Source organism: Heliangelus exortis, unplaced genomic scaffold (assembly GCF_036169615.1).
Source record: "Heliangelus exortis unplaced genomic scaffold, bHelExo1.hap1 Scaffold_131, whole genome shotgun sequence".
Classification (NCBI taxonomy): domain Eukaryota; kingdom Metazoa; phylum Chordata; class Aves; order Apodiformes; family Trochilidae; genus Heliangelus; species Heliangelus exortis.
This window is the reverse complement of record NW_027285950.1, coordinates 79,910-90,534: the sequence shown is the minus strand read 5'-3', so window position 1 is coordinate 90,534 and position 10,625 is coordinate 79,910. Positions and strand designations below refer to the sequence as shown.

At 57.1% G+C, this 10,625-nt stretch overlaps 1 protein-coding gene and 1 long non-coding RNA gene across 2 annotated transcripts; both read right to left on the bottom strand.

Moving 5' to 3' along the window:
• Positions 1–804: 804 nt before the first annotated feature.
• Positions 805–6,271, bottom strand: LOC139790669 (maestro heat-like repeat-containing protein family member 7). Its single transcript, XM_071732538.1, has 8 exons — positions 6,222–6,271; positions 5,379–5,628; positions 4,040–4,222; positions 3,594–3,749; positions 3,191–3,292; positions 2,651–2,753; positions 2,223–2,285; positions 805–1,087 (listed from the first exon to the last, which is right to left on the bottom strand). Exons 1-8 carry the CDS (start codon positions 6,269–6,271, stop codon positions 975–977), a joined length of 1,020 nt encoding a protein of 339 aa, XP_071588639.1. The 3' UTR covers positions 805–974.
• A 259-nt stretch (positions 6,272–6,530) lies between these two features.
• On the bottom strand, positions 6,531–7,227 carry LOC139790692 (uncharacterized). The gene is made up of 3 exons (XR_011723574.1): positions 7,082–7,227; positions 6,873–6,987; positions 6,531–6,611 (listed from the first exon to the last, which is right to left on the bottom strand). It is a non-coding gene; the product is annotated as an uncharacterized lncRNA (long non-coding RNA).
• Positions 7,228–10,625: the final 3,398 nt, after the last annotated feature.

Genomic DNA, 10,625 nt, shown 5'->3' with positions numbered 1-10,625 from the left:
ACAGGGTATCTTGTTTGGGTGTCTGAATCCAGCTGCTCTAGGTCTCTGTGAGAGAGCTCAGAAACTCTGCAGACACCCTGGTGACCTCCTGGAAGTGACAGAAGAGGAATGCAGCAGCTGCTTCTCACAGCTTGGGAGAGTTGGAATCACTTGGGAGTCTCTGGATGCTGATGCAATTCCTCACCTGTAGGTGGGCTGGGAGAACTCAGCACCAGCTGATGATGCCCATGACACTGAGCAGGAACTGCTGCGAGGAGCAAACGTTCATCATCATCATCCTCAGCTGTGCCCAGGACTGCCCTGGTGTGGCTGTGCTTGGTGACCAGGCTCATCATTTCAGGTGAAACACCCTCCATTTTACACTCTGCCTTGTTCCTGCAGCTTTCCAAAAAAGCCCTGAAGACAAAGCAGTGCTAGGGTTTAAAAGAGCTTTTTGCTGAGGTAAACCATGACTCCCTTCTGCCCTCTGCCTCCTGGCACCACCACCCTAAAGAAGGGTAACCTGGCTGTCCAACAAGCCAGGGCCAGGGCACTCACAGGGCTCAGCTGATGTGCAGGTAGCAGGAGAGGCCAGGACAAATGCTGTGTGCTCTGCAGGCTCTGGGTGCTGCCTGTGCAAAGGGCGTCATGGCACGGGGCTGCTTCTTCCATCTTGATTCCCACGCTGCCATCTGCACCAGGAGCCCTTAGGTCAGGGACAATTTCTCAAGGCCATCTTCCCACCAGGACCTTTGCCCCAGCGCAGCCACTTCCTCCTGCTGGGATGACATTAGGGAGGTTTAACTGGGAGGGCCAGGGCACAGGAGAGTTCTGGGGGCACTCGTTTGGACAGAGACAGTTGGGCACAGCCCGGGGGTGCACGTGAGGGCCTGGGGAACAGCAGCCGTGACGGGGCAGTGGTGAAAGTACCGTCAGGAAGATGGGGGCAGCAAGATTGTCCTTGACCTATCTCATCATCAGCAGAAGCACAGGCCTCAGAAGGACCATCTTGATCTCTCCAGCTCCCTCACACTCTGCAGGATGTGCAAGGTCTGACCTGCTAGGGACCTGACTAAAGCATCAGGGTCATTATCCAAGCACTTGAGGGCTGTGACAGAGAGAAAGAAAGCGAGCAGTGGTGAAACCCTGCTGTCTGCACAGACCCTTCTGTGCAAGCCCATCCCTCTCCTTCCCTGACTAGGAGGAGCAGCTGGGACCAAGCAGCTGGAAGCTGCTGCTCAGGAATCCCAGGCTCCCAGAGTGGGTTGGGCTGGAAGGGACCTTCTTAAGGATTGCCTGGTCCCAACCAAACCCCCCACCTCGGGCAGGGACACCTCCCACTTGGCCAGGGAGCTCCAAGCCACAGCCAGCCTGGCCATGAACACTTCCAGGGATGGGACAGTCACAGCTTCTCCCTCCCTCCCTCCCTCCCTTCCTTCCTCCCTCCCTCCCTCCCTCCCTCCCTCCCTCCTTTCCCTGCAGCAGCGGAGCCAGGAATGGCAGCACCCTGCCCAGGCTCTCTCCCCTGCCCCACTGAAACAGAGAAAGACCCTGACAGGGTTAACTCCTGACAGGATGAATTCTAACTTTCCACTGAAGCAGTGTGAACATCTTCTGTCTCGAAGATAATTAAAAGTGCAGATCTTGCTTTTAAAACAAGGCACTGCCAAGGCCAACTAGGGACCAAAGGGATTAACTTCTGTCTCAAGATAATTAAACGTGTAGGTCCTGTTCTTAAAACAAAACACTGCCAAGGCTAACGAGGCACCAAAGGAACGTGGACATCTGCACAAAGACAACATAAAACTGCCACAACCAGCAGATAAGGGGAAAGTTACGGCTAGAGTCTGATATCACCTTGTAACAATATAATGAAGTCAGCAAGAATCAAGAAAAGGCAAAAAGTTCAACCCTGAGGAAGACTTCTTTACTTCATCTGAAGACCCCCAGAGACCCTGAGACATGTCCCCAAAAGACGACTCTGCCCAGACTCCGCCTGTCATGAATATTATATGTTGCAATCTTATGAATATGTATGTAAGGATGATGTAACCTCCTCTTTAACTGTGTAAATAACCTAACCCTTTCCCTTGACCGGGGGAACTCTTTGTCCAGCACGAGCTGGGAGTTCCCCGGATCCGAAAATAAATACCTTTGCTGTTTAAAGGCTCAAAACTCTGTCTCTAAACAGTTTTGCAGGCCTTTTTGGGCTTCACCACCAGCACCCCTCTGACCCTACTCACCATCCCACACAACCTCCAGCGTCCGTTTGGATCGATTCCTCCCCAGGCGCTGCACAGCAGTCCCTGTGCACAGAGCTCCCGTCAGACCTCCCCCTCCCCAGCAGCACAGCACAGCCCCCGGCCCGGCCAGCTCGGCCGCACGCTCTCCTGCCCAGCACTCTGCGGGGATGGCCCCGGGCAAGTCTCTGAGGGCACTGCTGACACTGAGCCAGGTGGCCACCAAGGCCACCGAGGCCACCGAGGCCTGGGCAGGGCAGGGCAGGGCAGGGCAGGGCAGGGCAGGGCAGGGCAGGGCAGGGCAGGGCAGGGGGGGCAGCGGGAGGCCAGGGCCCTGCCCAGGACAGCCACAGGGCTGCTCCTGGTGCCAAGGCAGCGCCGGGGGCTGGGGCCGGGCTGCCAGAAGAGGGTCCCCGGGGGCTGTGGCTCACCCATGAACCTGATGGCCTCCATTCTCATGCTGGCCTGAGAGTCCCACAGGTAGGGCAGGCTGAAGCACACGTAGTCTTCCACCCTGCTCCTGTCCTGCTTCAGCTGGAGAGTGCCCGAGGTCACGTCATGGGGCTGGCACAGACCATTCCCCATCTGCCAGAGCAGTCCCTCTACCCACCCCACCCCTTCCCTTCCCCCCCACGCCGCTCCTTTCTGCCAGCCAGGAGCCCCGGGGGGCTGAGGTGCAGCCAGAGCCACAGGCAGAGGGGGTCTGGGGGCACTGTGACCCCTCCGTGCTGCTGCCAGGGCCCAGGTGGGCCGGGGGCTCCTGCAGCACCCAGGGGCTGGGGGGAAGAGGGGCCTGCAGAAGCAGCCCTGGCTGTGCCTTAGGGAAAGGGGAAGGAAGGGGGACTGAGCTCCAAGCTGTGCATTCTGCTCTGGGTCAGGGCCAGCCAGGAACAGCTGCACATTCACACCCTGGGCACATGGAGCATCCATCCCCTGTCCAGCCCAGGCCCTGGCACCACTTTGGTCCTCACCAAAGTCTCTCCAATCATCCAGTTCTTCCCCTTCTTGATCACCCTCTTGAGCTTCCTCCAGCCCAGGAACTTGGCACAGATGAGGAGGGCTTTGCCAGAGGCCTGCAAAACAGCAGCAGGTGGGAGCTGGCACCATAGCTCAGAGCAGGAGACCTGTCCTCCCCCTCCTCTGGGCAAGGCTGCAAACTGTCCCCAGCTACTTCTGGGAAGAGGCAGCTGGGGACAGAGCCTGAATGCCCGGGCTTCAATGCCCGAGGCAGGGACACGGGGCAGCCACCACCTCAGCTATGGCACTCTCACAGCCAGCACAAGAGAAATGGGCAAGAGCTGCTGAGCTGCTGCTGCCAGGGCTGGGGCAGAGGGAAGGAAGGGCAAAGCAGGTGCTCAGCTTTCAACTCTCTACCTCAGCCACACTCCTGCTCTCAGCATTCATGTGCAAGAAGAGCGAGACCACGACCCTGCGTATCGCCTCCTTCATCTCTGCCTTGTCTCTGCTCTCCACAGCCTTCATCGTGTCTTCAAAGAGGCTGAAGGAGAGCTTTTGCACCTTTCTGGACTTCTGGGAGGAAAGAAGACAGTGTGACTGCACAACAGCCTCTTGCCACCCACGGTGACCAAGGCTATTAACGTGGTCAGTGTGAGGGGAGGTACTCTGGGATTGCTGGGCTCGGGGCACCTATCTAGAGGCCGAGGCCAAGGAGAAGCCATGCTGGGTGCAGAGCCCAGCAGCCCTCCCAGCAGAGCCCAGGGCCGCAGCCCTGCCCAAGTGCTGCCCGTGGGGCTGGGCTGGAGGGCAGCTGTCCTTGCCCCATGCCCCTCTGCGGGGGTCAGGTCCCATAGCAGCCTTACATCACCAAAGAGGGCTGGGAGCTTCTGTGCCAGCAGCAGAGTGACGGGGCTGGCCTCTTTCCTCTTCAGCTGACCCATCATGGTCTGGAAGAAGAGCAAGGCCTCCATCCTGATGTCTGTGGATGGATCCTTCAGGCACCTCAGGATCCTGTCCAGCAGAGAGCTGCCCCGCATTTCTCTTGCCTGGAGGAAACAGAGAATTTCTGTGAGGGTGGAGCAGTGGAGGAGCAGCCTGGCACAGCCTGGCCACACCTCAAGTCCTGTGTCCAGTTCTGGGCCCCTCACTTTAGGAAGGATATCAAGGTCCTGAAGCAGGTCCAAAAGAGGGCAACTAGGCTGGTGAAGGGACTTGAGCACAGAGCCTATGAGGAGAGGCTGAGGGAGCTGGGGGTGTTCAGTCTGGAGAAGAGGAGGCTCAGGGGAGACCTCATCACTCTCTACAACTCCCTGAAAGGAGGTTGGAGCCAGGGGGGGGTTGGGCTCTTTTCCCAGGCAACTCTCAGCAAGACAAGAGGGCACGGTCTCAAGTTGTGCCAGGGAAGGTTTAGGTTGGACATTAGAAAGAATTTCTTTACGGAGAGGGTGATCAGACATTGGAATGGGCTGCCCAGGCAGGCCCAAGTAGTGGATTCTCCATCCCTGGAGATATTTGAAAAGAGTCTGGATGTGGCACTCAGTGCCATAGTCTAGTAACTGCAGTGGTAGTGGATCAAGGGTTGGACTTGATGATCTCAGAGGTCCCTTCCAACCCAGCCAATTCTATGATTCTATGATTCTATGAATACTGGAGCAGAGAGACCTGCAGCTGTGGAGGACCTGTGGCCAGGGGTCCTCCTGACTGTGCCCAGCCTCCTGGCTGGGGCTGGGTGGGCACCCTGGGGTCAAATCGAAACCCTGGGGTCATGATCACCCTACTGAGAAGGTGATCAGGCATTGGAATGGGCTGCCCAGGGAAGTAGTTGGATTCTCCGTCCCTGGAGATATTTAAAAAGAGACTGGATGTGGCACTCAGTGCCATGGGCTGGTAACTGCAGCGGGAGTGGATCAAGGGTTGGACTTGATGGTCCCTTCCAACCCAGCCAATTCTACGATTCTGTGATTCTATGAAATGCCCCGTGTGCTGAGCACCAGCCTCTCCCCCGGCTTCCCGGCAGGCGCTGCGCATGCTGATGGGGATGAAGGAGAGAGCAGGACAGCAAAGGCTCTGTGGCCCCTGCTCGGCCACCCCTCTCTCCGCTGACAGCCACCTCCTTCCTCTCAGCCAGGCCCAAGCCAGCGCGTTACCCCTGCCCCAGCCCCAGGCTGCCAAGGCGGCTCCGCCTGACTCCGCCTCGCTCACCATCTGCGGATCTCCTGACAGTGCCACCAAGCCCCCGAGTGCCCGCAGACGGATTGTCTGACTGCCATGCCTCAGGTAGGCGTGGAGGAGGCGCAGGTCACTCCAATCCTTTCCCAGGCCCTGGCAGCCCAGCAGCTGGAAGAACAACAGCGGTGAGAGATGGGCAGAGCTGCGGGACCCTGGCACTCTGCAGCTCCTGGTTACGCTGCCAGCTTGGGGCTGACACAGCCCCTCCGGGGGGCAGCCCTGCCTGTGGACACGTAGGGGTGCTGAGCACTGCCCCAGCAGGAAGGGCTGGATGGAGGGCCCAGGGACTGACTGGCAGCAGAGCCCTCTGTCCCAGCCCCAGGGACTGTCATCCCACCCGGCAGCAGCCGCCTGTGCCAGAGGGACGGCTTCAGGAGCATCTGGCAGAGGCACTGCTTCCCACCAGGCTTACCTCACTATAGAAAGTCATGGCAAAGTTCATCTGCCATTCCCTCCTCTGAGCAAGGATCTCCTTCATGTGCTGGAACAGGAAGGATTGCTGCTCAGCCGGGCTCTTCCTCATCTCTCTGGGCAGGGCAGGGCAAGAAAAGCAGTGCTGGCAGTGAGCAGGGCAGGCAAAGCCTTGCTGGGATTGCCCTGCCCAGCCCAGCCAGGACAGCCCAGGCCAGGACATGCCTTTGCCCCCAGCCACAGCCTCCACACCACTTGCTGACAGCACCCTGGTCTCTCCCCAGGCAAGGAGCACCCCTTGCTACTCGGATCGCTCCCTGGCCAGCTCTGCAGCCCGGGGCCTGGGTGCCTGGGGACTTTTCTGTCCCCGGGGATGGGGCTGCCAAGGCTAAAAGGGGCTCTCACCTGGCCAGCAATCTGACTCCTCTCTCCAGGGTGTCCGCTCGCAGCATCATGTCCCAGCCACACTCCTTCTGGATGTTCTGGACATGCCCTTCACAGCCAGCAGCGTGCAGCAGAACTTTAATGCCCTCCACTGCCAACCTGTGTGCAGAGCAAGGTCCAGTTACACACAGAGCAGGGGCCCTGGCCCAGGGCCCAGGGGAATGAATGGCAGGGGAAGGGGATGGCACACCCCAAAGGGCTGGGTTGATCGATGCCAGGCTGCTTCTGCTCCAGGATCACTGCAGCCAGGGAAAGCTTGTAGAGCAGGGTCATGAGGAGACTGGGGAAGAGCCCTTCCAGGATCCTCTGACAGCGGGGCCGCTGGCTGAGCCTGTACAGGACCTGGCTTGCCTGCAGAAAGACACAGGGACAGCTCTCAGTGCAAGGAAGCTGCTGGGGCATATTTGTCCTTGGGGAGCTCACAGGGCAGCCTTGGGGGGCTGGAACAAGGGGGTTGGTGCAGGGCAGGTCCTGGCTGGCCCCCAGGGGCTGTGTCCACAAGTGCTGGAGGAGGGGGCTGTTGGGGGCAGGCAGGAGGGGCTGTGTCTCTTTTAAAACCTGGGGAGCCATCAACAGCCCTGAAGGTGAGCAAGGCCTGCTCTGCTCACTCACAGATGGGATAGCACAGTTTGGTCTCCAGCCCTGGATCACACCCAGCAGCCTGTCAAGGATTGTCTCAGCAGTGCTGGGCAGGGACAGCAGCATCTCCCACATGGCCAGCGCAGCGCTGCAAGCCAGAACACTCTGTTAGCAGGGCTGCCTTGGCCACTGTGCTGTGCCTGGGCTACGGAGCAAGTCCCCAAGGCTCTTGGGGCTCATACTTGTCACAGGAGGGACTGATCCTCAACAGGCTCCTAACTGTTGCCTCGGGGCAGCACTCGCTCAGCAGCCCAAGCACCGATCTCAGAAAGAACTGCCCTGGTTCCGTGCACACCTCCTCCACGTTTCTGTGGATGCACCTCAAGAGCTTTTCTGCCTGGAGGGAACAGAAGGGAGGATGGTGCTGCCACTGGGCTGCAACCATCCCCTCAGATGCCACACACAGGGAGGGGCCCCTCCCAGCAGCACAAGGCCCCGTCTCCCTGGCCAGGTCCTGGTGCTCCAGTCCCAAAGATGCAGCACAGGAGCTTGGGCCAGCTCTCTCCCCTTCCTCCTTCCTTCCCTCCCAAGCTGCAGCTGGAAGATTTTTCCCATTGTCCTTTCAGACCATGGAGTGGAGGTGCCAACACAAGGACTGGGACCAGAGATACCCACAGAGTATCCAGGACAGTGGGAAGGGGTGTCAGGGGCACTGGAGCTTGTCTGGACCTGAGGCTCCTTACCCTGGGAACAGCAGCAAAGCCTGGCTCTGCCTTCATGTCCCTGGGGTCCCTCCCAGCCTCAGGAAGAATCCCCACACCAATCTGCCATGGCCAGGAGGTGGCCAGAGCCCCTTCCCACTGCAGCCTCTGCTCCTTTCTATGCCTCTGTACCCCTCAGGGTGCAGAGGGCTTCGGGGGAGAAACCTCCCTGGGGGGTTTGCACGGGGGAAACTGTGACCTGCTCTGGAAATGCCAGACCTGTCAGACATCCTGCAGACTCCTGAGGGTGGAGGGGCAAAGGTTGGCTATCAGATCTCTCAGACAGTCCTTGTCCTGCTCCTGGAACAAGAGAAGGTTATGGGGAGCATAACTCCAGCAGAACATATGCTGGAGCAGGCACAAGGCAGGTGACAGTCTCTGTAGGTACCTCTCCTAACTCTTCTAGAGCATCCGCTCATCATCAATAAAGATATTAAACAGCACTGGGCCCAACACTGATCCCTGGGGGACACCACTAGTGACCACCTGCCAACTGGATCAGCACCGTTCAGCACCACTCTCTGGGCCTGGCCCTCCAGCCAGTTCCTAACCCAGCACAGAGTGCCCCTGTCCAAGCTGTGGGCTGACAGCTTTTCCAGGAGAATGCTGTGGGAGACGGTGTCAAAGGCCTTGCTGAAGTCCAGGTAGACCACATCCACAGCCTTCCCCTCATCCACCAGGCGGGTGACCTGATCATAAAAGGAGATCAGGTTCGTTAGACAGGACCTGCCCTTCCTAAACCCGTGCTGGCTGGGTCTAATCCCTTGTCCACCCTCCAGGTGCTGTGTGATTACACTGAGGATGAGCTGTTCCATAACCCTGCCAGGCACTGAGGTCAGGCTGACGGGCCTGTAGTTTTCCAGTTCTCCTTCCGGCCCTTTTTGTGGATTGGCTTGACATTTGCCAACTTCCAATCATCTGGGATGTCCCCAGTGAGCCAGGACTGTTGGCAGATGATAGAGAGAGGCTTGGCAAGCTCTTCTGCCAGCTCTCTCATCACCCTTGGGTGGATCCCATCTGGTCCCATAGACTTGTGGGGATCCAAGCAGTTTAATAGATCACTGACTGTTTCCTTCAGGATTACAGGGGAGCTGTTTAGATTCTTGTCTACAAGCTCCAGAAGCCAGCTGTCCTCAGGATAACCTGTCTTACTGTTGAAAACTGAGGCAAAGAAGGTGTTAAATACCTCAGCCTTTTCTTCATCTTTGACAGCTATATTCCTGCCCATGTCCAGTAGAGAATGGAGGTTTTCCTTGCCCCTCCTTTTGCCATTGATGTATCTGTAGAAGGACTTTTTGTTATCCTTCACAGAGGTGGCGAGATTCAGTTCAAGTTGTGCCTTTGTCTCTCTAATTTTCTTTCTACACAACCTAACTATGTTCCTAAATTCCTCCTGAGTAGTTAGCCCTTTTTTCCATAATTGGTAGGCCCTCTTCTTAACCCTAATTTCTTTCAAAGTCTCCCTGTTCAGCCAGACAGGTCTCTTCCCCACCGGCTCGCCTTTCGGCACACCGGGACAGCTGCTCCTGTGCTGTCATAACTTGCTCCTTGAAGTACGTCCATCCCTCCTGGACCCCTTTGTTTTCAAGGGCTGTTTCCCAGGGTATACTCTGGACTAGTCTTCTGAATAGGCCAAAATCTGCCCTCCGGAAGTCCAATGTAGAGGTTTTATTGACGACCCTCCTTGTATCCCTGAGTATTGAAAACTCTATTATTTCATGATCGCTGAGTCCCAGACATCCACCGACCACTACATCTCTCACCAGCCCCTCTCTGTTTGTGAAAAGAAGGTCAAGCGGGGCTCCATCCCTGGTAGGCTCATTTACCAGCTGGAGCAGGAAATTGTCTTCTATACACTCTAGGAATCTCCTAGACTGCCTCCTCTCTGCTGTGTGGAGTTCCCAGCAGATGTCTGGTAGGTTAAAGTCACCCACGAGAACAAGGGAAGACGATTTTTAAACATCTGCCAACTGCTTGTAGAACAATTCATCACCCTCATCCTCCTGACTGGGTGGTCTGTAACAGACTCCCACCAGGATGTCAGCCTTGTTTGCCTTCCCCCTGATTCTGACCCACAGGCACTCCACCTTATTATTACTGACTTCAATTTCTACAGAGTCAAGAGACTCTCTGACATATAGGGCTACCCCTCCACCTCTCCTACCCTGCCTGTCCCTTCTGAAGAGCCTGTAGCCACCCCTGGCAGCACTCCAGTCATGGGAGTCATCCCACCACGTTTCCGTGATAGCGATTACATCACAGCTTTCCTGCTGCACGATGGCTTCCAGCTCCTCCTGTTTGTTGCCCATGCTGTGTGCATTGGTGTGCATGCACTTCAGCTGGGCTGCAGGTTTGGCTCTTAACTTGGGCCGTCCACCCTTGGGCTCCTTTCTGGAGAGCCCGGTTTCAACCCCTTCCCCCTTCAAACCTAGTTTAAAGCCCTCCTTATCAGCCCCGCCAACTTATGGGCTAGAGTCCTTTTTCCCCTGTTAGATAGATGCAGCCCACCTGGTATGCTGAAATTTGGCCCACAGTCAAAAAACCCAAAGTTCCTCCAGTGGCACCAATCCCTTAGCCACCTATTGATGAGATAGGTTTTCCTATTCCTCTCCTCATTCATCTCCTCTACTGCAGGAACTGAGGCGAACACCACCTGTGCTCCTGTCCCATGAACTAATCGACCCAGGGCCTTGAAGTCCTTTTTCATCACCCTGGTACTTCTTCCATTACTGTCAGCACTGCCAGCCTGGACTACCAACAGTGGGTAATAATCTGAGGGTCGGATTAGCTGAGGGAGCTCCTACTAATATCCCTCACCTGGGCACCGGGAAGGCAGCAGAGCTCCCTGTGGGATGGGTCCGGTCGACATATAGGGCCCTCAGTTCCCCTCAGAAGGGAGTCACCAAGTACAACTACCCTTCTTTTCTTCTTTGTAGCTGTAGTTGTAACCCGTCTGGTAAACAGGGGGCGAGCAGGAGGCCTTCCAGGCAGATCTTCCTCTTGTCTGTCCTCTGCCTGATTCTCT

Coding starts and splice junctions, on each gene's coding strand:
- LOC139790669 (XM_071732538.1), bottom strand. CDS start 6,271: ATGATGCTGCGAGCGGACACCCTGGAGAGAGGAGTCAGATTGCTGGCC. Junction 3,750..4,039: donor TCCCAGCCCTCTTTGGTGAT/GTAAGGCTGCTA, acceptor CTTTCCTCCCAG/AAGTCCAGAAAGGTGCAAAA. Junction 2,754..3,190: donor GGATGATTGGAGAGACTTTG/GTGAGGACCAAA, acceptor GGCACTCTCCAG/CTGAAGCAGGACAGGAGCAG.